General features: G+C 48.7%; 1 protein-coding gene across 2 annotated transcripts in view; it reads right to left on the bottom strand.

Moving 5' to 3' along the window:
- LOC138260963 (transforming protein RhoA-like) overlaps positions 1-26,797 on the bottom strand; it is a 99,809-nt gene that overhangs the window by 29,864 nt on the left and 43,148 nt on the right. For both annotated transcript variants that reach the window (XM_069209520.1, XM_069209519.1), the window contains exon 3: positions 20,440-20,560. In XM_069209520.1, the coding sequence (XP_069065621.1) occupies positions 20,440-20,560 (121 nt within the window). The remainder of the gene's footprint in view (positions 1-20,439; positions 20,561-26,797) is intronic.

Below are 26,797 nucleotides of genomic sequence, written 5' to 3'. Positions count from 1 at the left end.
GTACATCAGGAAGTAACACCAATGAGGGTGTGCCATGCGCAGCAGTGTAGATACTTCCCAAAGTGTTGCACTCCTCTGAAGGTGGCACCATTCCAAGGGGCCGTCACATCGTCAAAATGCTGTTTGTCTCGTTGGTGTTGCAAGCTATCCAGAAGGCAATTTTGTTGCTTTCTACAGGCACTTTGCCCATAACAGTGTTTATAGTCTGTTGACTGATTTTCTCTATGGAACCTTGTAGGAAGTTGGCTCTGTATGTGCTATTTCAAAGTAAGGAATAGCATGCACAGAGACCAAGGGTTCCCCTTAGAGGTAAAATAGTGGTAAAAATAGATAATACTAATGCTCTATTTTGTGGTAGTGTGGTCGAGCAGTAGGCTTATCCAAGGAGTAGTGTTAAGCATTTGTTGTACATACACAAGACAATAAATGAGGTACACACACTCAGAGACAAATCCAGCCAATAGGTTTTTATATAGAAAAATATCTTTTCTTAGTTTATTTTAAGAACCACAGGTTCAAATTCTACATGTAATATCTCATTCGAAAGGTATTGCAAGTAAGTACTTTAGGAACTTCAAATCATCAAAATTGCATGTATACTTTTCAAGTTATTGACAAATAGCTGTTTTAAAAGTGGACACTTAGTGCAATTTTGACAGTTCCTGGGGGAGGTAAGTTTTTGTTAGTTTTACCAGGTAAGTAGGACACTTACAGGGTTCAGTTCTTGGTCCAAGGTAGCCCACCGTTGGGGGTTCAGAGCAACCCCAAAGTCACCACACCAGCAGCTCAGGGCCGGTCAGGTGCAGAGTTCAAAGTGGTGCCCAAAACACATAGGCTAGAATGGAGAGAAGGGGGTGCCCCGGTTCCGGTCTGCTTGCAGGTAAGTACCCGCGTCTTCGGAGGGCAGACCAGGGGGGTTTTGTAGGGCACCGGGGGGGACACAAGTCCACACAGAGATTTCACCCTCAGCAGCGCGGGGGCGGCCGGGTGCAGTGTAGAAACAAGCGTCGGGTTTTCAATGTTAGTCTATGAGAGATCTCGGGATCTCTTCAGCGCTGCAGGCAGGCAAGGGGGGGGATTCCTCGGGGAAACCTCCACTTGGGCGAGGGAGAGGGACTCCTGGGGGTCACTCCTCCAGTGAAAGTCCGGTCCTTCAGGTCCTGGGGGCTGCGGGTGCAGGGTCTCTCCCAGGCGTCGGGACTTTAGGTTCAAAGAGTCGCGGTCAGGGGAAGCCTCGGGATTCCCTCTGCAGGCGGCGTTGTGGGGGCTCAGGGGGGACAGGTTTTGGTACTCACAGTATCAGAGTAGTCCTGGGGTCCCTCCTGAGGTGTTGGATCGCCACCAGCCGAGTCGGGGTCGCTGGGTGCAGTGTGGCAAGTCTCACGCTTCTTGCGGGGAGCTTGCAGGGTTCTTTAAAGCTGCTGGAAACAAAGTTGCAGCTTTTCTTGGAGCAGGTCCGCTGTCCTCGGGAGCCTCTTGTCTTTTCGAAGCAGGGGCAGTCCTCAGAGGATGTCGAGGTCGCTGGTCCCTTTGGAAGGCGTCGCTGGAGCAGGATCTTTGGAAGGCAGGAGACAGGCCGGTGAGTTTCTGGAGCCAAGGCAGTTGTCGTCTTCTGGTCTTCCGCTGCAGGGGTTTTCAGCTGGGCAGTCCTTCTTCTTGTAGTTGCAGGAATCTAATTTTCTAGGGTTCAGGGTAGCCCTTAAATACTAAATTTAAGGGCGTGTTTAGGTCTGGGGGGTTAGTAGCCAATGGCTACTAGCCCTGAGGGTGGGTACACCCTCTTTGTGCCTCCTCCCAAGGGGAGGGGGTCACAATCCTAACCCTATTGGGGGAATCCTCCATCTGCAAGATGGAGGATTTCTAAAAGTCAGAGTCACCTCAGCTCAGGACACCTTAGGGGCTGTCCTGACTGGCCAGTGACTCCTCCTTGTTGCTTTCTTTGTTCCCTCCAGCCTTGCCGCCAAAAGTGGGGGCCGTGGCCGGAGGGGGCGGGCAACTCCACTAAGCTGGAGTGCCCTGCTGGGCTGTGACAAAGGGGTGAGCCTTTGAGGCTCACCGCCAGGTGTCACAGCTCCTGCCTGGGGGAGGTGTTAGCATCTCCACCCAGTGCAGGCTTTGTTACTGGCCTCAGAGTGACAAAGGCACTCTCCCCATGGGGCCAGCAACATGTCTCTGGTGTGGCAGGCTGCTGGAACTAGTCAGCCTACACAGACAGTCGGTTAAGTTTCAGGGGGCACCTCTAAGGTGCCCTCTGGGGTGTATTTTGCAATAAAATGTATACTGGCATCAGTGTGCATTTATTGTGCTGAGAAGTTTGATACCAAACTTCCCAGTTTTCAGTGTAGCCATTATGGTGCTGTGGAGTTCGTGTTTGACAGACTCCCAGACCATATACTCTTATGGCTACCCTGCACTTACAATGTCTAAGGTTTTGTTTAGACACTGTAGGGGTACCATGCTCATGCACTGGTACCCTCACCTATGGTATAGTGCACCCTGCCTTAGGGCTGTAAGGCCTGCTAGAGGGGTGTCTTACCTATACTGCATAGGCAGTGAGAGGCTGGCATGGCACCCTGAGGGGAGTGCCATGTCGACTTACTCGTTTTGTCCTCACTAGCACACACAAGCTGGCAAGCAGTGTGTCTGTGCTGAGTGAGAGGTCTCCAGGGTGGCATAAGACATGCTGCAGCCCTTAGAGACCTTCCTTGGCATCAGGGCCCTTGGTACTAGAAGTACCAGTTACAAGGGACTTATCTGAATGCCAGGGTGTGCCAATTGTGGATACAATGGTACATTTTAGGTGAAGGAACACTGGTGCTGGGGCCTGGTTAGCAGGGTCCCAGCACACTTCTCAGTCAAGTCAGCATCAGTATCAGGCAAAAAGTGGGGGGTAACTGCAACAGGGAGCCATTTCTTTACAAACCTTGTGCCTGGGGCACACGTCCCATTTGAACTGCTGTGCTGCTTTTTTCTGAAGAACATACTGTCCGAGTAATTTATATAGCATACTGTGTGTACCCAGCCAGTACTGGATCATGTGCCCCCGCATTAGAGAACTTAGTCTGACAATCTGAGGTGTGTGGGGGTAAATGACCAATAAACCAATTTTGGTGATCTTCAGAGGTCAGTGGGACCTCATGATATGTTTGGCGCTGTGCAGGAAATGCTGCTTCTTTGTATGTGTAGAAAGCGCAGTACCGGCATCTATGGATCAAAGTCCACCCATGAGTAAAACTTTTCAAAGGAATATGTAGCATGTGCATGTACAACAAATTTTACTGCACCCCCGTTATCAGGGACATCTCTGTCCTCACAATGTTGTGTTACTGCTGCCCTGTAATTGACTCCTACCACAACAGGAGCTCCCATGTTTAATGAACAATTTTAGCTAATTTGAGATCCAAAATGCAGACACCACAGATTTATTTGGATTAGTAGTTTTGTGCTCAAATATTCCCCTAATGGTCCGCTCAGTTAAAAAAAAATTCTACCTGAAATGTTTGTTTACTACTCACATTAACCCCTTAACTGCTGGCCCTTCCCCCTACTCTCCCTCACGTACTTAACTCTTTTTTTTGGGGCTATTTGGGGTAGTTGGCCCCATAACATTTTTCCACATAAGGTACTTTAAGGAACTGGGTTCGGTTGCAGTACCCCCCACCATCAAAACACACTTTTTGCCTGGTTCTGGATGAAACTTCGACTGAGGTCACTGGGTTCCTGCTAACCAGGTCCAGTGTTCCTTCCAAAAATCAGACACCTGGCCACTTTATTTCCAAGTGACAAGGCCCTCAGTCCCCTACAAGCAACTAGTAAACTGTACCCCTGGTACCCAGGGCATGGGTACTAGAGGGCCCCTCAGAGCTGCAGCACAACTTGTGCCACTCTCAGGGACCCAGCACCAATATTATGCAGACTGCCATTGCAGGCCGCATGACAAGATGCTCCCAGAATTGAAAACACAACAAGGCACTCAGCCTGTGTGCCATGTCATGCCCCCTAAACACCGCATACAATATATGCAAGTCACCCCTCTAGCAGGCCTTGCAGCCCTAAGGCAGGGTGCATTATATTACATGTGAGGGCATATCTGCATTAGCAGCTATGTCCCGGCTGTGTCTCTGTTGATTCTTAGACACAGTAAGTGTACAGGGAACCATTTCATCCCAACTCTGACTCATCCCGAAACCATTCTACTACTTTGATCTCTGAAATAACCCTGTCTAAGCTCTTCCCTCCTCTACCGCATCTAGCTCACCCTAAACCTAAGTTTACTACCATGATCTCCTAAACAACCCTACTAATTTCTCCCTCATTTATCTCACCTTGGACTCATCCAAAACTTCTCCAGCTACTATGATCTCCCTAACCCTTTCCACAGACTCTTCCCTATTCCAGCTCTCCTTTACTAATCCCAAGCCTCATCCTATTACTGTGAACTCCCAATTAACACTTCTGGATTCTTCCCTCCATTACTCTAGTCACTCCAACTAACAAACTCACATATCCTCTGCTCAAATCAACTCATAATAATACTAACACTGTACTCATAATTCCCTATACTAATCCACCACTAATTCTTCTGGGGTTCCGGAGTAGCGTGCTACTCGCCAAAAAGCGCTTCAACGCCTTATCAGAGGTAATAAGCGCTATATAAACACAATTGCAATACAATACAATCTTGACCTGATCATCGAAGCTGTCTGTGGCTTGGATCCAATGGAGGTTGAGTTGTTCTTGGAGGGGGCACATTTTTAGTCTGCAGAATGGTACAAGAGGGATGCATGAAGACATAAATCCCTAATGACTAATTGTAAAGGCGTACTGAAATATATTTTCTTTTTTTAACTGATTTTGCCAAGGTAAATAGTTTCTGCTGACTCACTGTCGTGGGGCAGGCTACATTGGGTGCACTGTCTAGATTTGCCCCCGGGAAGGTTATAGTCCGAGAGGGTTGAGGATTCGACTTTTTCCAATTGATGGTTAGGCCCAAGTTGTTAAGTAGGGTAATGACTTCTGTGCTGCTTGGAATGATTTTGCACTGACTAGCCAATTGTCCAAATATGGAAATGGCAGAACTTAAAATTTGTAGGGGCTGCTGGCTACCGTGAATCTTAGGAAGTGTCTGTGGGAAGGATTTATTGGGTTATGAAAATATGCCTCCTGCAAATCTAGGGTGGAAAGAATCTCCAGGGTACAAGTGAAGGACGTTGTTCTGTAGATTTATCACGCAGAATGTGTTTATTCAGATAGATTTTTAAATCTCTGAGACAGAGGATAGGTCTCCATTCCTTCTGTTTTTTGCGTATGAGGAAGAATCTGGAGTAGAATCCTTTACGCTGCTGAGAAGGTGGAAGTTTCTCCATCGCTCCTTTCAGAAGCATCTTGTTGACTTCTAATCTGAGTTATTGGAGATATTTCGGAATAGATTTGTGAGGAGGGTTGTGAGGTGGCTTCAAGACAAACTCTAAAGTGTGTTCAAATTGTGCCAGGTAAAAGACACACTGGTCTGACGTTATGTTTTGCCACTGCTGGAGAAATGAACAAATCTTGCGCCCTCTAGTCATAAGCATGAAGGGATGGGGGTATCCGGAGCCTTGTAGCGATCATTGTCTGCGGGCTGAGTCCTTACCTTGAATATCTTGTATTCCCCTAGGGGCAGGTCTGCCATACACTGCTTGTGGAGGCTGCCACTAATTGTACTGGTGAAGAAATTGTTGGGAGGTGGAGTGTATGAGGGGTATCAGCCTTCTCTATATGAAGGCATCCTATATTCTCTGGTACCATGAAAGGAAGACTTTCTGAATTGTGGTGTACCCAGTGATTTATCCGTCTCCTAAGGACTGCAGTACCAGCAAGCTGAAGAAATGCGGTGATGGCAATAGTCAATGTGCAGTGGATTATCTCTTACGGTGTCTGCTCTCATTCTTGCAAGACCTTCCTTGCTTCCAGTTTGGTTTACTCTACTAGCTGATCAATGTATGGGGCGATGTCAGCCCATAACTGCCTGTCATCTACCTAGTATCGCTAGAAAGTTAGCATTTACCAATTTTGTCTGAATGTCTCCCCTGCTTATCCGGAGGCGTCGAAATTGGGGTAGAAGGGTTTTTGGATCTTCTTTGGGTCACTTCAACGATAACCGAATCTGGGTGTGGATGATCAGTTTGGCAGGCCGGAGCATTTTTTTTTTTTTTTTAAATCAAGGCCGAAAACACTACGGTGACTGTAGCGGGATTTTGCATGACTTTCAAACCTTCCTCCCATACATGACTAACCATAGGAATGGAGTGCACTCTCTTTTAGAATGGCTCTTTAAAGTCCTATTAAAAAACAATCCATTTGTTTGGATGGCATAGGGAGTGCAAATCTTTGGCAGCCCTTTCAAGTAAATTATGAAAACCTCCAATGATCCTCAGGAGGCAAATGCACTTTCATAGGTCAAGGAGATGATCGAGTGGGAATTACAGACTCATCCCAATCCATACGATCATCCTGTAGTTGATTTTCTTCATTCTCCTTGTCCAAGGTGTCTGTTTCATGGATCATGAATCGTCATTAGAGGTAAGGATGTAGGCCTCAGTAGCGGGGTGGTTGCTTGAGGCGCTGGGGATCTAAAAGCTGTAGCTGGTTGAGGTGCCCCTTCTCCGGTGGGCAGGAATCTCCTTCTATAATCTCCCATCATGATTTGTAAATCAGAGATCAGGGAGCTTGGCATACCCTCCTGGTATGACTATTCCTGGGAGGTGAAATATTTTGGATCATAATATTTGACGTTTAACTGAGAGGGACTATGTGCTGTCCCATAGGGTCCTTCATCATCCTCATCATCACCACCACCACCAGAGTCGTCATCCCCTTCTAGCAGGTGTGCCGGTATGATGGGAGTCACCTTACTAGGGGAAGTGTGTTCCGGGGGTAACTTTACCATTTCTTGTCTTTTCAGTCTTTCACTCGTCGACTGGGGTTGAAGACGAGGTCATCAACGAGATGGAAGTTGCCATCATCAGCTGTACGGATTAGGTTGCACTTGTCGTCAAGAGTACTTGTTGACGAAGAGGAACAGATCTTTTCAGTGGACACCTTAGTGGCTGACGCCATTGACGATGAGGTTGACATCGTCGGAAATGAGGCAGACATGGATTGCAAAGAAATAGTCACCGTTGGTTTTGTTGACTATGGAGTCGTGTAGATCTTGGTTGTGGACAATGCTCTCATCGACGGTGGGGTGCTAGTTGTCGCTCCCATCGAAGGTTGGGAAGTCGTCAAACTCGTCGATGGTTAAGTTGTCATCGATGGTGGGGTTCTCGCAGATGGCTTGTCGACCGGTGGAACTTAGGAAGGTTTCTTGAAGTAGCCAGTAGGAGAAGCATCCGTTACTATGGTCTGACTCTGAGGATCTTGATGGAATGGGACTGCCTTGAATACAATTTGTTTCTGTTGAGCCACCACTGAAAAGACTACTGTGCTTGGTAATTTAAGAAGATTGCTTCTTCCCAATCATCCTGATGTTGTTACAAGTACTCTTTCAAGTATTGCTGGAGAGGTCTAATTTTGAGGTGGGCATTGGGTACTACAAAAAAGGCAACAGGCCATGAATCCCAGCAAGGACGCGACTTGCCTCACTGTTGGCTTTGTGGCATGTAAAAACTAGTGAGATTTTTGAGAAATGGTATATATGCTGTCATCCAGGGGAGACATTTCTCTTTAGATGGTATTGATAGATTCTCCCAGATAGTCAGGAATTTAAACCAGGTATGCTCTCAATTATTCCCGATCCACAGGGACCTAACTGACCTATCAAACTGTTTTATCTCCTTCAGGCCAGAGGCTGCAAGTATTAGACTTCTTTTCATCCTATTTCCTTAGCTATATGCGGACAAAAGAAGCAGGGCCTGAAAACTGCAAATTCATTTTTTAAACTGTACATTCGTTTTCAATGAAGTGTGGCGAAACCAAGATGCATGTCGCAGTGCAAAACTATGGAGAGAAAAAAAACGCTGCCTGGTCTGCTGCTTTAATGTCTGCACTTATAGCTTAAGACAAACTGTCCCTGTAAACTTAGTAGGAAATCATGTTTTCTGCGTTTCTGCAGATCTTCTCTAAACACGAACAGATTTACACTGTGCCCTGTCATATATGCAGAGAAGTGCAGAATCACTGGCTGGCTTATTTAAGGGCTGTAACTACAGAGCCACAAATGGCCTGCCCACCACATCCATTCTTTTACTCTATGGTCTGACATAACATTGAACTCTTTAGGCAGCCACTGGGCTCTGCGCAGTGTCCTACTTGTGTACACTTTACCAATGGTGTCCCTGCCCCGCAATGGGAGTGTAATCGAATTTGATGACCATGTTACTCGTTCCATTCCCTTATATTAGTCTTCTTTTAAAATAAAAAAATAAAAAACACACAGCAAGGCTAAGTTAGACGTAGTTTTTCACTCAAATATGGTTTCCAATGCTGACTGGATTGAAGTTAGAAGACCTAGTTAATGTTGTCTGCCGCCAAATGTGTGCTAAAAATAATTCAAGATTTTCTTTTGAAAGTGCTACAAGATCCTGCAGAGAACTACTGTAGGAAGTTGGCTCTGTATGTGCTATTTCAAAGTAAGGAATAGCATGCACAGAGTCCAAGGGTTCCCCTTAGAGGTAAAATAGTGGTAAAAAGAGATAATACTAATGCTCTATTTTGTGGTAGTGTGGCCGAGCAGTAGGCTTATCAAAGGAGTAGTGTTAAGCATTTGTTGTACATACACATAGGCAATAAATGAGGAACACACACTCAGAGACAAATCCAGCCAATAGGTTTTGTTATAGAAAAATATATTTTCTTAGTTTATTTTAAGAACCACAGGTTCAAATTTTACATGCAATAGCTCATTTGAAAGGTATTGCAGGTAAGTACTATAGGAACTTTGAATCATTACTTTAGCATGTATACTTTTCACATAAAACACAATAAGCTGTTTTAAAAGTGGACACTTAGTGCAATTTTCACAGTTCCTGGGGGAGGTAAGTTATTGTTAGTTTTCACAGGTAAGTAAGTCACTTACAGTTTTCAGTTTTTGGTCCAAGGTAGCCCACCGTTGGGGGTTCAGAGCAACCCCAAAGTTATCACACCAGCAGCTCAGGGCCGGTCAGGTGCAAAGGTCAAAGAGGTGCCCAAAACACATAGGCTTCAATGGAGAGAAGGGGGTGCCCCGGTTCCAGTCTGCCAGCAGGTAAGTACCCGCGTCTTCGGAGGGCAGACCAGGGGGGTTTTGAAGGGCACCGGGGGGGACACAAGTCAGCACAGAAAGTACACCCTCAGCAGCGCGGGGGCGGCCGGGTGCAGTGTGCAAACACGCGTCGGGTTTTCAATGGAAGTCAATGAGAGATCAAGGGATCTCTTCAGCGTCGCAGGCAGGCAAGGGGGGGGGCTCCTCGGGGTAGCCACCACCTGGGCAAGGGAGAGGGTCTCCTGGGGGTCACTCCTGCACAGAAGTTCCGTCTCTTTAGGGGCTGGGGGCTGCGGGTGCAGGGTCTTTTCCAGCCGTCGGGAAATGGAGTTCAGACAGTCGCGGTCAGGGGGAGCCTGGGGATTCTCTCTGCAGGCGTCGCTGTGGGGGCTCAGGGGGGACAACTTTGGTTACTCAAAGTCGTAGAGTCGCCGGAGGGTCCTCCCTGAGTTGGTTGTTCTCCACCAGTCGAGTCGGGGTCGCCAGGTGCAGTGTCGCAAGTCTCACGCTTCTTGCGGGGAGTTGCAGGGGTCTTTAAATCTGCTCCTTGTAACAAAGTTGCAGTTCTTTTGGAGCAGTGCCGCTGTCCTCTGGAGTTTCTTGTCTTTTTCGAAGCAGGGCAGTCCTCGGAGGATTCAGAGGTCGCTGGTCCCTTGGAAAGCGTCGCTGGAGCAGGGTTCTTTGGAAGGCAGGAGACAGGCCGGTAAGTCTGGGGCCAAGGCAGTTGGTGTCTTCTGGTCTTCCTCTGCAGCGGTCTTTCAGCTCAGCAGTCCTTCTTCTTGTAGTTGCAGGAATCTAAAATCTTAGGTTCAGGGAAGCCCTTAAATACAAAATTTAAGGGCGTGTTTAGGTCTGGGGGGTTAGTAGCCAATGGCTACTAGCCCTGAGGGTGGGTACACCCTCTTTGTGCCTCCTCCCAAGGGGAGGGGGTCACATCCCTAATCCTACTGGGGGAATCCTCCATCTGCAAGATGGAGGATTTCTAAAAGTTAGAGTCACCTCAGCTCAGGACACCTTAGGGGCTGTCCTGACTGGCCAGTGACTCCTCCTTGTTATTCTCATTATTTTCTCCGGCCTTGCCGCCAAAAGTGGGGGCCGGGGCCGGAGGGGGCGGGCAACTCCACTAGCTGGAGTGTCCTGCGGTGCTGTGACAAATGGGGTGACCCTTTGAGGCTCACCGCCAGGTGTTACAGCTCCTGCCTGGGGGAGGTGTTAGCATCTCCACCCAGTGCAGGCTTTGTTACTGGCCTCAGAGAGACAAAGGCACTCTCCCCATGGGGCCGGCAACATGTCTCTAGTGTGGCAGGCTGCTGGAACCAGTCAGCCTACACAGATAGTCGGTTAAGTTTCAGGGGGCACCTCTAAGGTGCCCTCTGTGGTGTATTTTACAATAAAATGTACACTAGCATCAGTGTGCATTTATTGTGCTGAGAAGTTTGATACCAAACTTCCCAGTTTTCAGTGTAGCCATTATGGTGCTGTGGAGTTCGTGTAAAACAGACTCCCAGACCATATACTCTTATGGCTACCCTGCACTTACAATGTCTAAGGTTTTGCTTAGACACTGTAGGGGCACAGTGCTCATGCACTGGTACCCTCACCTATGGTATAGTGCACCCTGCCTTAGGGCTGTAAGGCCTGCTAGAGGGGTGTCTTACCTATACTGCATAGGCAGTGAGAGGCTGGCATGGCACCCTGAGGGGAGTGCCATGTCGACTTACTCATTTTGTTCTCACTAGCACACACAAGCTGGTAAGCAGTGTGTCTGTGCTGAGTGAGGGGTCTCTAGGGTGGCATAATACATGCTGCAGCCCTTAGAGACCTTCCCTGGCATCAGGGCCCTTGGTACCAGAGGTACCAGTTACAAGGGACTTATCTGGATGCCAGGGTGTGCCAATTGTGGAATCAAAAGTACAGGTTAGGGAAAGAACACTGGTGCTGGGGCCTGGTTAGCAGGCCTCAGCACACTTTCAATTCAAAACATAGCATCAGCAAAGGCAAAAAGTCAGGGGGTAACCATGCCAAGGAGGCATTTCCTTACACAACCCCCCCCCCAAACGAAAGAGGATGAGACTAACCTTTCCCAAGAGAGTCTTCATTTTCTAAGTGGAAGAACCTGGAAAGGCCATCTGCATTGGCATGGGCAGTCCCAGGTCTGTGTTCCACTACAAAGTCCATTCCCTGTAGGGAGATGGACCACCTCAACAGTTTTGGATTTTCACCTTTCATTTGCATCAGCCATCTGAGAGGTCTGTGGTCAGTCTGAACTAGGAAGTGAGTACCAAAGAGGTATGGTCTCAACTTCTTCAGGGACCAAACCACAGCAAAGGCCTCCCTCTCAATGGCACTCCAACGCTGCTCCCTGGGGAGTAACCTCCTGCTAATGAAAGCAACAGGCTGGTCAAGGCCATCATCATTTGTTTGGGACAAAACTGCCCCTATCCCATGTTCAGAGGCATCTGTTTGCACAATGAATTGCTTGGAGTAATCTGGAGCTTTTAGAACTGGTGCTGTGCACATAGCTTGCTTCAGGGTATCAAAGGCCTGTTGGCATTCTACAGTCCAGTTTACTTTCTTGGGCATTTTCTTGGAGGTGAGTTCTGTGAGGGCTGTCACAATGGATCCATATCCCTTCACAAACCTCCTATAGTACCCAGTCAAGCCAAGGAATGCCCTGACTTGAGTCTGGGTTTTTGGAGCTACCCAGTCCAGAATAGTCTGGATCTTGGGTTGGAGTGGCTGAACTTGGCCTCCACCTACAAGGTGTCCCAAGTAAACCACAGTTCCCTGCCCTATCTGGCATTTGGATGCCTTGATAGAGAGGCCTGCAGATTGCAGGGCCTTCAAAACCTTCTTCAGGTGGACCAGGTGATCCTGCCAGGTGGAGCTGAAGACAGCAATATCATCAAGATAAGCTGCACTAAAGGATTCCAACCCAGCAAGGACTTGATTCACCAACCTTTGGAAGGTGGCAGGGGCATTCTTTAAACCAAAGGGCATAACAGTGAACTGATAATGCCCATCAGGTGTGGAGAATGCTGTCTTTTCTTTTGCTCCAGGGGCCATTTTGATTTGCCAGTACCCTGCTGTTAAGTCAAAGGTACTTAAGAATCTGGCAGCCCCTAATTTGTCTATTAGCTCATCAGCTCTAGGAATGGGATGAGCATCTGTCTTGGTGACAGAGTTGAGACCTCTGTAGTCCACACAAAACCTCATCTCTCTCTTCCCTTCTTTGGTGTGAGGTTTGGGGACTAAGACCACTGGGCTAGCCCAGGGGCTGTCAGAGTACTCAATTACTCCCAATTCCAGCATCTTGTGGACTTCCACCTTGATGCTTTCCTTAACTTGGTCAGACTGTCTAAATATTTTTTTTTGACAGGCATGCTGTCTCCTGTGTCCACATCATGGGTACACAGGTGTGTCTGACCAGGGGTTAGGGAAAAGAGTTCAGCAAACTGCTGCAGGACCTTCCTGCAGTCAGACTGCTGTTGTCTAGAGAGGGTGTCTGAGTAGATCACTCCATCTACTGAGCCATCTTTAGGGTCTGATGAGAGGAGGTCAGGGAGAGGCTCACTCTCAGCTTCCTGGTCCTCATCTGTTACCATCAACAGATTTACATCAGCCCTGTCATGGAAGAGCTTAAGGCGGTTCACATGGATCACCCTCTTGGGGCTCCTGCTTGTGCCCAGGTCCACCAGGTAGGTGACCTGACTCTTCCTCTCTAGTACTGGGTAAGGGCCACTCCATTTGTCCTGAAGTGCCCTGGGAGCCACAGGCTCCAGAACCCAGACTTTCTGCCCTGGTTGAAATTCAACCAGTGCAGCCTTTTGGTCATACCACAACTTCTGGAGTTGTTGGCTGGCCTCAAGGTTTTTACTTGCCTTTTCCATGTACTCTGCCATCCTTGAGCGAAGGCCAAGTACATAGTCCACTATGTCTTGTTTAGGCTCATGAAGAGGTCTCTCCCAGCCTTCTTTAACAAGAGCAAGTGGTCCCCTTACAGGGTGGCCAAACAGAAGTTCAAAGGGTGAGAATCCTACTCCCTTCTGAGGCACCTCTCTGTAAGCGAAAAGCAGACATGGCAGGAGGACATCCCATCTCCTTTTGAGTTTTTCTGGGAGCCCCATGATCATGCCCTTTAATGTCTTGTTGAATCTCTCAACAAGGCCATTAGTTTGTGGATGATATGGTGTAGTGAATTTGTAAGTCACTCCACACTCATTCCACATGTGTTTTAGGTATGCTGACATGAAGTTGGTACCTCTGTCAGACACCACCTCCTTAGGGAAACCCACTCTGGTAAAGATACCAATGAGGGCCTTGGCTACTGCAGGGGCAGTAGTCGACCTAAGGGGAATAGCTTCAGGATACCTAGTAGCATGATCCACTACTACTAGGATGTACATATTTCCTGAGGCTGTGGGAGGTTCTAGTGGACCAACTATGTCCACACCCACTCTTTCAAAGGGGACCCCCACCACTGGAAGTGGAATGAGGGGGGCCATTGGATGCCCACCTGTCTTACCACTGGATTGACAGGTGGGGCAGGAGAGGCAAAACGCCTTAACCTTCTGGGACATATTGGGCCAGTAGAAGTGGTTGACTAACCTCTCCCACGTCTTGGTTTGTCCCAAATGCCCAGCAAGGGGAATATCATGGGCTAAGGTCAGAATAAACTCTCTGAAACCCTGAGGCACTACCACTCTCCTAGTGGCACCAGGTTTGGGATCTCTTGCCTCAGTGTACAGGAGTCCATCTTCCCAATAGACCCTATGTGTTCCATTTTTCTTGCCTTTGGACTCTTCAGCAGCTTGCTGCCTAAGGCCTTCAAGAGAGGGACAGGTTTCTTGTCCCTTACACAACTCTTCCCTTGAGGGTCCCCCTGGGCCCAAGAGCTCAACCTGATAAGGTTCCAGCTCCATAGGCTCAGTTCCCTCAGAGGGCAGAACTTCTTCCTGAGAAGAGAGGTTCTCTTTTTGGTGTTGTGTTGCAGCTGGTTTCCCAGCTGATTTTCCTTTTCTCTTGGTAGGCTGGGCCATTTTTCCAGACTCCAGCTCTACCTTTTCACCCTGTGCCTTGCACTGTGCCCTAGTCTTGACACACACCAGTTCAGGGATACCCAGCATGGCTGCATGGGTTTTCAGTTCTACCTCAGCCCATGCTGAGGACTCCAGGTCATTTCCAAGCAAACAGTCTACTGGGATATTTGAGGAGACCACCACCTGTTTCAGGCCTTTGACCCCTCCCCACTCTAAAGTTACCATAGCCATGGGATGTACTTTAGTCTGATTGTCAGCGTTGGTGACTGGATAAGTTTGTCCAGCCATGTATTGGCCAGGGGAAACCAGTTTCTCTGTCACCATGGTGACACTGGCACCTGTATCCCTCAGGCCCTCTACACTTGTCCCATTAATTAAGAGTTGCTGCCTGTATTTTTGCATGTTAGGGGGCCAGGCAGCCAGTGTGGCTAAATCCATCCCACCCTCAGAGACTAATGTAGCTTCAGTGTGACACCTGATTTGCTCTGGGCACACTGTTGATCCCACTTGGAGACTGGCCATTCCAGTTTTAGCTGGATGGGAGTTAGAAGTGGTATCTTTCTTGGGACAGGCCTTGTCTCCAGTTTGGTGTCCAGACTGACTACAGTTACGACACCAATCCTTTTTGGGATCAAAGTTTTTACCCTTGTACCCAGAATTGTTTTGTGAAGAGGCTCTGGGCCCACCCTCCTGTGCAGGTTTTTGGGGCCTGTAGAAGACTCTTTACTATCTTTGTTTTTGGCTGTCTCACCACCCTTCCCCTGGGGAGGTTTTGTGACCCCTTTCTTTTGGTCACCCCCTGTGGAAGTTTTGGACACCCTAGTCTTGACCCAATGGTCCGCCTTCTTTCCCAATTCTTGGGGAGAAATTGGTCCTAGGTCCACCAGATGCTGATGCAGTTTATCATTGAAACAATTACTTAATAGGTGTTCTTTCACAAATAAATTGTACAGCCCATCATAATCATTTACACCATTGCCTTGAATCCAACCATCTAGTGTTTTTACTGAGTAGTCTACAAAGTCAACCCAGGTCTGGCTCGAGGATTTTTGAGCCCCCCTGAATCTAATCCTATACTCCTCAGTGGAGAATCCAAAGCCCTCAATCAGGGTACCCTTCATGAGGTCATAAGATTCTGCATCTTTTTTAGAGAGTTTGAGGAGTCTATCCCTACACTTTCCTGTGAACATTTCCTAAAGGAGAGCACCCCAGTGAGATTTGTTCACTTTTCTGGTTTCACAAGCCCTCTCAAAAGCTGTGAACCATTTGGTGATGTCATCACCATCTTCATATTTAGTTACAATCCCTTTGGGGATTTTCAACATGTCAGGAGAATCTCTGACCCTAGTTATGTTGCTGCCACCATTGATGGGTCCTAGGCCCATCTCTTGTCTTTCCCTTTCTATGGCTAGGATCTGTTTTTCCAAAGCCAATCTTCTGGCCATCCTGGCTAACTGGATGTCCTCTTCACTGGAGTTATCCTCAGTGATTTCAGAGAGGCTGGACCCTCCTGTGAGGGAGCCAGCATCTCTGACTATTATTTTTGGAGTCAGGGCTTGAGAAGCCCTGTTCTCCCTAGATAGGACTGGTGGAGGGGATTCTTCCTCCAGTTCACTATTGTAAGGAAATGCCTCCTTGGCATGGTTGCCCCCTGACTTTTTGCCTTTGCTGATGCTATGTTTACAATTGAAAGTGTGCTGAGGCCTGCTAACCAGGCCCCAGCACCAGTGTTCTTTCCCTAACCTGTACTTTTGTATCCACAATTGGCAGACCCTGGCATCCAGATAAGTCCCTTGTAACTGGTACTTCTAGTACCAAGGGCCCTGATACCAAGGAAGGTCTCTAAGGGCTGCAGCATGTCTTATGCCACCCTGGAGACCTCTCACTCAGCACAGACACACTGCTTGCCAGCTTGTGTGTGCTAGTGAGAACAAAACGAGTAAGTCAACATGGCACTCCCCTCAGGGTGCCATGCCAGCCTCTCACTGCCTATGCAAGTATAGGTCAGTCACCCCTCTAGCAGGCCTTACAGCCCTAAGGCAGGGTGCACTATACCATAGGTGAGGGTACCAGTGCATGAGCATGGTACCCCTACAGTGTCTAAACAAAACCTTAGACATTGTAAGTGCAGGGTAGCCATAAGAGTATATGGTCTGGGAGTTGGTCAAACACGAACTCCACAGCACCATAATGGCTACACTGAAAACTGGGAAGTTTGGTATCAAACTTCTCAGCACAATAAATGCACACTGATGCCAGTGTACATTTTATTGTAAAATACACCACAGAGGGCACCTTAGAGGTGCCCCCTGAAACTTAACCGACTATCTGTGTAGGCTGACTGGTTCCAGCAGCCTGCCACACTAGAGACATGTTGCTGGCCCCATGGGGAGAGTGCCTTTGTCACTCTGAGGCCAGTAACAAAGCCTGCACTGGGTGGAGATGCTAACACCTCCCCCAGGCAGGAGCTGTAACACCTGGCGGTGAGCCTCAAAGGCTCACCCCTTTGTCACAGCCCAGCAGGGCACTCCAGCTTAGTGGAGTTGCCCGCCCCCTCCGGCCACGGCCCCCACTTTTGGCGGCAAGGCTGGAGGGAACAAAGAAAGCAAGAAGGAGGAGTCACTGGCCAGTCAGGACAGCCCCTAAGGTGTCCTGAGCTGAGGTGACTCTAACTTTTAGAAATCCTCCATCTTGCAGATGGAGGATTCCCCCAATAGGGTTAGGATTGTGTCCCCCTCCCCTTGGGAGGAGGCACAAAGAGGGTGTACCCACCCTCAGGGCTAGTAGCCATTGGCTACTAACCCCCCAGACCTAAACACGCCCTTAAATTTAGTATTTAAGGGCTACCCTGAACCCTAGAAAATTAGATTCCTGCAACAACAACAAGAAGGGCTGCCCAGCTGAAAACCCCTGCAGAGGAAGACCAGAAGACAACAACTGCCTTGGCTTCAGAAACTCACCGGCCTGTCTCCTGCCTTCCAAAGAACTCTGCTCCAGCGACGCCTTCCAAAGGGACCAGCGACCTCTGAATCCTCTGAGGACTGCCCTGCTTCGACAACGACAAGAAACTCCCGAGGACAGCGGACCTGCTCCAAAAAGACTGCAACTTTGTTTCAAGAAGCAGCTTTAAAGAACCCTGCAACTCCCCGCAAGAAGCGTGAGACTTGCAACACTGCACCCGGCGACCCCGACTCGGCTGGTGGAGAACCAACACCTCAGGGAGGACCCCCGGACTACTCTACGACTGTGAGTACCAAAACCTGTCCCCCCTGAGCCCCCACAGCGCCGCCTGCAGAGGGAATCCCGAGGCTTCCCCTGACCGCGACTCTCTGAAACCTAAGTCCCGACGCCTGGAAAAGACCCTGCACCCGCAGCCCCCAGGACCTGAAGGACCGGACTTTCACTGCAGAAGTGACCCCCAGGAGTCCCTCTCCCTTGCCCAAGTGGAGGTTTCCCCGAGGAAGCCCCCCCCTTGCCTGCCTGCAGCGCTGAAGAGATCCCTTGATCTCTCATTGACTTACATTGCGAACCCGACGCGTGTTCTAACACTGCACCCGGCCGCCCCCGCGCCGCTGAGGGTGAAATTTCTGTGTGGGCTTGTGTCCCCCCCGGTGCCCTACAAAACCCCCCTGGTCTGCCCTCCGAAGACGCGGGTACATACCTGCAAGCAGACCGGAACCGGGGCACCCCCTTCTCTCCATTGAAGCCTATGCGTTTTGGGCACCACTTTGGACTCTGCACCTGACCGGCCCTGAGCTGCTGGTGTGGTGACTTTGGGGTTGCTCTGAACCCCCAACGGTGGGCTACCTTGGACCAAGAACTGAACCCTGTAAGTGTCTTACTTACCTGGTAAAACTAACAAAAACTTACCTCCCCCAGGAACTGTGAAAATTGCACTAAGTGTCCACTTTTAAAACAGCTATTTGTGAATAACTTGAAAAGTATACATGCAATTTTGATGATTTGAAGTTCCTAAAGTACTTACCTGCAATACCTTTCGAATGAGATATTACATGTAGAATTTGAACCTGCCAGCAGGTAAGTACCCGCGTCTTCGGAGGGCAGACCAGGGGGGTTTTGAAGGGCACCGGGGGGGACACAAGTCAGCACAGAAAGTACACCCTCAGCAGCGCGGGGGCGGCCGGGTGCAGTGTGCAAACACGCGTCGGGTTTTCAATGGAAGTCAATGAGAGATCAAGGGATCTCTTCAGCGTCGCAGGCAGGCAAGGGGGGGGCTCCTCGGGGTAGCCACCACCTGGGCAAGGGAGAGGGTCTCCTGGGGGTCACTCCTGCACAGAAGTTCCGTTTCTTTAGGGGCTGGGGGCTGCGGGTGCAGGGTCTTTTCCAGCCGTCGGGAAATGGAGTTCAGACAGTCGCGGTCAGGGGGAGCCTGGGGATTCCCTCTTCAGGCGTCGCTGTGGGGGCTCAGGGGGGACAACTTTGGTTACTCACAGTCGTAGAGACGCCGGAGGGTCCTCCCTGAGTTGGTTGTTCTCCACCAGTCGAGTCGGGGTCTCCGGGTGCAGTGTCGCAAGTCTCACGCTTCTTGCGGGGAGTTGCAGGGGTCTTTAAATCTGCTCCTTGTAACAAAGTTGCAGTTCTTTTGGAGCAGTGCCGCTGTCCTCGGGAGTTTCTTGTCTTTTTCGAAGCAGGGCAGTCCTCGGAGGATTCAGAGGTCGCTGGTCCCTTGGAAAGCGTCGCTGGAGCAGGGTTCTTTGGAAGGCAGGAGACAGGCCGGTAAGTCTGGGGCCAAGGCAGTTGGTGTCTTCTGGTCTTCCTCTGCAGGGGTCTTTCAGCTCAGCAGTCCTTCTTCTTGTAGTTGCAGGAATCTAAAATCTTAGGTTCAGGGAAGCCCTTAAATACTAAATTTAAGGGCGAGTTTCGGTCTGGGGGGTTAGTAGCCAATGGCTACTAGCCCTGAGGGTGGGTACACCCTCTTTGTGCCTCCTCCCAAGGGGAGGGGGTCACATCCCTAATCCTATTGGGGGAATTCTTCATCTGCAAGATGGAGGATTTCTAAAAGTTAGAGTCACCTCAGCTCAGGACACCTTAGGGGCTGTCCTGACTGGCCAGTGACTCCTCCTTGTTATTCTCATTATTTTCTCCGGCCTTGCCGCCAAAAGTGGGGGCCGGGGCCGGAGGGGGCGGGCAACTCCACTAGCTGGAGTGTCCTGCGGTGCTGTGACAAAAGGGGTGAGTCTTTGAGGCTCACCGCCAGGTGTTACAGCTCCTGCCTGGGGGAGGTGTTAGCATCTCCACCCAGTGCAGGCTTTGTTACTGGCCTCAGAGTGACAAAGGCACTCTCCCCATGGGGCCAGAAACATGTCTCTAGTGTGGCAGGCTGCTGGAACCAGTCAGCCTACACAGATAGTCGGTTAAGTTTCAGGGGGCACCTCTAAGGTGCCCTCTGTGGTGTATTTTACAATAAAATGTACACTGGCATCAGTGTGCAATTATTTTGCTGAGAAGTTTGATACCAAACTTCCCAGTTTTCAGTGTAGCCATTATGGTGCTGTGGAGTTCGTGTAAAACAGACTCCCAGACCATATACTCTTATGGCTACCCTGCACTTACAATGTCTAAGGTTTTGCTTAGACACTGTAGGGGCACAGTGCTCATGCACTGGTACCCTCACCTATGGTATAGTGCACCCTGCCTTAGGGCTGTAAGGCCTGCTAGAGGGGTGTCTTACCTATACTGCATAGGCAGTGAGAGGCTGGCATGGCACCCTGAGGGGAGTGCCATGTCGACTTACTCATTTTGTTCTCACTAGCACACACAAGCTGGTAAGCAGTGTGTCTGTGCTGAGTGAGGGGTCTCTAGGGTGGCATAATACATGCTGCAGCCCTTAGAGACCTTCCCTGGCATCAGGGCCCTTGGTACCAGAGGTACCAGTTACAAGGGACTTATCTGGATGCCAGGGTGTGCCAATTGTGGAATCAAAAGTACAGGTTAGGGAAAGAACACTGGTGCTGGGGCCTGGTTAGCAGGCCTCAGCACACTTTCAATTCAAAACATAGCATCAGCAAAGGCAAAAAGTCAGGGGGTAACCATGCCAAGGAGGCATTTCCTTACAACTACACTTTATCAAGGCTTCAAATAAGATATCCTGATGAAGACTGTTATACAAGAATGTTAGAGGTCGTCCTTACTAGTTAATAGTGTTGCCAGGACACTTACCTAAACTGTCTGGGCTGTCAATTGAGAAACACATTAGAATTACATCTGTGTCAGGGTAGGAGAGGGGTCTCAAACGGTCGTAGTCCTCTTGGCCAGCTGTATCCCAAAGTGCAAGTTCTACCTGTTTGCAGAAAAAGATAAGGATATCTTAACACAGTTCAAAGGAACATATATAATCAAAATGAAGACACAAAGCAGGTAAAGAGTCTATGCATTAGAGTACTCCATTGAGGATGGCCCCCAAATCTTACCACAAGATGTTGACTCAAAATGGCAACTTACCCATTTAACAAACTGACTGCCTGTGTGATAGGCCTACATTCGAAAAGTAAATCATATTTTTTTGTTATTTGTTGTCTTACAAAGTGCACATCCCACCCAAAGGGTTTCAGTGCACTGTACAGGTGAAAGTGTGAAACATCAGCCAGGAAATTAACATGCAGCACAATGGAACACAAGACTACTGTACACTGCAACAGAGTCACAATTACAGAAGTATATAACATTTCAGTACACAGAATGTATCCATAAGTAAGAAACACATACAAGAGATGGAAGATAAAATAGAGGTTCTATACCGTTCAAAATAACCTTAAGCAGCAACTGCACTTAAGAACATTGGTCTTCCGAAGCAGTAACCTCAATGAGAAAGAGTACAGACCATAAATCTAATACTAGAAGTTAAAGCACAGCGATAAGCACTAGGGAAGTGAGAATGCCAGGAATTATAGTCATTGAACAGAAGCAGCAGGCAACATATAGGAGGTGCAACACGAACATGGGATTGAAATAGGATGTACAGGTGCTTCTCAAGTAGCATGTTCAAGAAGGGGGATCTGAAATGAAATTCAAATAATTTCCTTGGTGGAAATTATGCAAAATGCCCCAAAATGATGTGTGCGGACGAAATGCGTACTTGCCATTTTGTGTTATTTTTCAACTTGAAATGTGTCCGAGAACAAACCCAGAAGTTGCTCGTGTTTGGTTCGCTTGCGTTGTTACAGTGCCCTAACAGAATAATTTTTTTGATCTCAAAAAAATTGTATTTACCTGACAAGTAGTCATTTCAGGCATTTCGCATAACAATTGTACCACAAAATGTCAGACACTACATGCGATTAGGCGCATGTAATTATAATTTCACTCTAAATCTGAAGCTCTGAAAGAAGGGGCTGGTTTAATGTGAAGGTGGAGAAATGCGGCGGGAGAAAGATCTGCAAAGTTTGGAGTTTTTTCTGGAGTGGAGAGGGATCTTTGGCATTTTTTCTATAGAGAAAGTAAGAGTTTTCAGAAAATGAAATTTACTTGGTGAGATATTTTGGAGTTTGTAGGTTACGAATTGGGAATGCTGGGTAGTTATCACAGTGCAGCGTGTGTTTTAATTGGAAGCCATTTATGGTAAGTGAGAACAGTAGTAAGATGATTTTGTGTTTGGGCGTCTGTGGGAAATATGGCAGTGGTACATAGAGGTGTTCTCAGTGGCCAGTCCAGTAAAGAGGGAGGAGCCATAATAAAAAAGGAAGATTGCCACAGCTACAGCTTCAAAACCGGCAGAGAGAGAATATGTTCTATATTCTACTGTATGTAAAGGTGGAACCCCACTCTCTTAACCACAGACTGAATGTGACTTCTGAGGTTGAGATCAGTCAAGCAAGAGACACAAGGATTTGGGAACACAAGGCCAATTTTGCAGCCCCATTTGCTTATTAAAAAAATTCAAGCCGGGAAGATAGGTAGCTGTGTCAGGTTTGGGTATGACAAACTCAGTTTGCAACGCACTGCATCTGAGGTGCTTTGCTCCACCCATCTATTGATGTTCCTTAGCGACAATTTTATTTTGAAGATTGAATAAGTAGAGTCCAATTTGAAACAGACCTAGGTATCATCTTGGTATAGGTGAAGACGTCAATTTATAAGCAGCTCAACAAGGGTTTCAACAAAAATATTTTATAGAATGGGCACTAAGAAGAACCCCTGATGGACACTGCACAGGATGGGAAAAAAGAGACGGTATTGCCAATTCTATTTCAAAACCACTGCATGGCAGTTCCTCCAAGGCCCATACTGTTTTTCAGAGTATCAACGAGAATTCGATGTTCAACTATATCACAGAGTTTGGTTAAATCTAGCAGGATAAGGACGCAGGAGCTAGCCGTTGTCAAAAGTGCACAAAGAGCAGCTTTGATCAACGCAGATATTGCAGATTCCATAGTGTGACCTGCCTTAAAGCCAGATTGGAACCTGCCGAACAGGAAGTATTCCTGGATATGATTAACCAGTTGTTAAGATACAGATTTCTTGATAGCGTTGGTCATTAAATGGAGATTCAAGATGAGATAATAGTTTTCAACATTAGTTGGGGAGATGTCATTTTTTTTAATAAGGGGCTGTTTACGTGTGCAGCTTGAAGAAGGTTTGGCATACATTTGTAAGGGTAAGATTGCTATAGAAGAAAGACCAGAACAAGGGTCCTGGAAAAAAGGAAGGGATTTCTTCACCAAATTATAGAGCGGATGAGGTGTCGGCTACTGCAGAAAGATGAGAAAGAATGAACTCCAAAGAGATCAATTTGTCGCCAGGTTTGCATGTGGAATTAGAAAGAGGGATGTTAGAAAGGTGCCCCAATTGAAGAGCTGTAATTGGAGACATCAAAATAATTTTGTCAGAAAAAAAAGAGCATTTATTACACCTGGAAGAATCAGGACCAGAACAGGGGGGCGGGAGTACTTGTTTTGAGGTTTAATCGTTTTAAGCACAATTTTTGGTCTGTTCTTAGAAGGTTCATTTGAGAGTTCATGCATGCTGCTGTTGCTAAAAGAAAGGGCAATTTGTAGTTTTTAATTTGAAGCTTGAGCTGGGCCCTTAGCCTTTATATTTTTCTAACGGAGCTCCTCTTAAGGGGAAGGGCAGGATACATTCATATGGACAACTTGGATTTGTGAGAGAGAGGTGGTATCAATCATGGCTTCAATGGAAGAGTTGATGTGTTCCAAGAGATTAATATCGAAGGCAACTTGAAGCAGGAAGGTAGAGGAGACAAAGACACTCAGACAATCTTTATTTTGTAGTTGATGAGCATGGCACTAATTGTATTTAAGCTTGATTAGAGTCTGCGTGGCGCAGTCGGGGGAAACTATGTAACGGGCCAAGGAACTGGACAGTCTAAGAAATTAATCTAGGGTTTGTTAATAAGATTGAGAACGGAGCCTTTACAAGTTACTAGAGTGGAAGGGTATCACTATCTGGGGTCCGAGGAGAGGTGAAGAGGGGTTGTAAGAGGGCAGCAGGTTCAGAATGGTTGGATTGGCAAAGGAGAGATTGACTTGAAGGAGGGGTGCAGAATCGAGCAAACAAGATAGATTGTTTTAGTAGATTATGGTGACACACCCCATTTCCCATTGGTTATCCTATATGATCCTGCCACCTCATACACCAGGTACACGTTCTGATGGCACTGATCTAGGTGACTGCCCGTGCAATTCCACTTCAACAGTCAGAGGTAAGTGTATGAGTTAAGCCGCAGATATTCCACTGAAGCTAGACTCGCACGTATTGGCAAGTAGAAATGGCTATCTGTTGAACAGTTTTGTGGCTCCATGTATGGAAGCCTGGGGAAACCCTATATTATTATTCTGCTTGCACAAAACAAATATCCTAACTAGGAGAAAATATCAAGTTTCACATAGAACATGGCAGAAAGCCTTGCAGATCAATTCAGAAACTCTACCATACTTGAAGCAAATTCTCTACAACTTTGTAGCAATGGGGTACTTTTAAAGGGGTTTACTGAAGAAAAAAAAAAAAGAAGATGGAGCACATTATGTTACTTGACTGGGAGTTGAGAACATAGCCACAGAGAACCCAGGAGCTGAATACATGACAGCACACACAGGGTGGTGTAAACCACACACATGCTCTGGCGACTAAGGACAGTCATACTGATATTAGGACCCAATAAGGCAGCCACCAGAAGCTGAAAACATTAGCACAGAGATTGGGAGCGGAGTCTTGGCCACACAAACATAAGAGTTCTTGGCACGATCTTGGGAACTGAAACACGGGCATATTTCAATACTATGTAGCTAAACTACAGTGATCAACAGACAATAGGAACTGATTCATAGTTGAAGAAACAAGAACAAATCATTTTTAAATACACAGACGACAACCACAGGGAGCTGAACACATGGTCAAAGACTGAAAACTACAAACCATCACATGTTAACTTAACAGGGCAAAAATAAGTAGCTTTCATCAACAAGGTCCTGAGCAATTTGCTTGCACGAGATCGAGTCATAATCCACGTACCAATTCCCGGGGATACGCCTCCCAGACAGGAAGTGCCGAGCCGCTGCCCGGAGCGCGCCGCGCACACACCCCCTTCCAGCCAGCAGCAGGGGAGAACGCTAGCACCCAGCCGGCCGACGAGCAGTACACGCCGCCGCAGAGAGCCGCAGCTTGTGCCCTTACTGCCAGACCCCCCAGGCTCCGGCTCCGACCCGAGGGCACAATCGGCTCCTGAGACCCCGGGGGGAAGGACGGAAGCGGACACGAGGTGCGGACTCGAGGTGAGTCCACGGGAAGAGGCGAGGCCGGAGCTGCAGACTGTGGACTCGAGCCCCGCGCAGTGTCAGAACCCTGCGATCCTGGGCACACCACTGACCCTTCCTCCTGTGACTCTGGGCACACCGCTGATCCCCCCCCCTCCTCCTGTGACCCTGGGCGCACCACTGAAGGGTGAGGAGGCAGTGCGCTGACACAGTGGCAGAGATCGGACAAAGTAAGTGGTGGGCCGCGCTACGGAGTGTGTTGTCCGACGACTCCATGAGGGATTCTGGTAGTGCGACGCCGGGACTCTGAATACCTTCAAAGGCGGTTATAGCGGCTTTACTTCTGTATGGTGACTTTCCATGACTTAAGGCCTGTGAAGCCTTTCAGGCCTTCCTAAGTGCAGGCTTCACCACTGATGTTTCCTCTGTGGTGACTGTTGTTGAGAGGAGGCACAGGAGGAGCGATTACCACGTCTGCCAAAGGCGCAATCTGGTTGAAACTACAGCCTATCAGCTTGTCATTCTTACTCATTTGGAACTGTCTCCATCCTCACTTTTGGTTATCTAAAACCCCAAGTCTCCTTTTACATCTCTCCTTTCTGTGAGCAACGGAACTGGAAACGTCTTGGTTGGTCACTTACGTCACGGGCCAAAGTCAGAGACTACAGTGAATTTACCTACGCCCGCATCTTGCTGCATATCTGTGTGCCCCTGTGGTCCTCGGGGCTGCTGTCCCTTCCTTCTGCTGGCCTCCACGCCTCCACCCCACCGTCGCCTGACATCGCGACCGCTGTGTGGGGGGAGCGTCTGACGGGACAGGACGGGGCTACATTACCCAGGTCCCCTTGCACCCCTTCAATCAATCAATCAATCAATCACATTTATAAAGCGCGCTACTCACCCATAAGGGTCTCAAGGCGCTGGGGGGGAGGGGGTCAGTGCTCGAAGAGCCAGGTCTTGAGCTGCCTTCTGAAGGGGAGGTGTTCGGGTATGGCGCGAAGGTGACTGGGCAGGGAGTTCCAGGTCTTCGCTGCCAGAAAAGAGAAGGATTTTCCTCCGGCGGTGGTTTTACGGATGCGGGGAACGGCTGCCAAGGCCTGACCGGTGGAGCGCAGAGTGCGCGGAGGGGTGTAGAAGGAGACGCAGGAGTTGATGAGTTTGGGTCCGAGGTTGTAGAGGGCTTTGTGTGCGTGGGTGAGGAGTCTGAAGGTGATCCTCTTGTTGACCGGGAGCCAATGGAGTTTTCTCAGGTGTCCGGAGATGTGGTGGTGGCGAGGTATGTCCAGGATGAGTCGTGCTGCGGCGTTCTGGATCCGTTGAAGTTTCCTCTGCAGCTTGGTGGTGATGCCGGCGTACAGAGTGTTCCCGTAGTCCAGGCGGCTGGTGACGAGGGCGTGGGTGACGGTCTTCCTGGTGTCGATGGGGATCCAGCGGAAGATCTTGCGGAGCATGCGGAGGGTGTTGAAGCACGCTGAGGTCACCGAGTTGACCGGTCTGGTCATCGAGAGGGAGGAGTCCAGGATGAAGCCGAGGTTGCGTGCGTGGTTGGTCGGTTGGGGAGTGCTGCCTAGGGCGGGGGGCCACCAGGAGTCGTCCCATGCGGAGGGGGTAGGGCCGAGGATGAGGAACTCCGTTTTATCTGTGTTCAGTTTCAGTCGGCTGTCTGTCATCCAGGTCGCTACTTCCTTCATGCCGTCGTGCAGTCTGGTCCTTGCTGATGTGGGGTTGTTGGTGAGGGATAAGATGAGCTGGGTGTCGTCAGCGTAGGATATGATGTCGAGTCCGTGTTTGCGTGCGATGTTTGCCAG

Source organism: Pleurodeles waltl, chromosome 10 (assembly GCF_031143425.1).
Source record: "Pleurodeles waltl isolate 20211129_DDA chromosome 10, aPleWal1.hap1.20221129, whole genome shotgun sequence".
Classification (NCBI taxonomy): domain Eukaryota; kingdom Metazoa; phylum Chordata; class Amphibia; order Caudata; family Salamandridae; genus Pleurodeles; species Pleurodeles waltl.
Note: the sequence above shows the minus strand (reverse complement) of the source record. Positions and strands in the feature narration are given on the sequence as shown.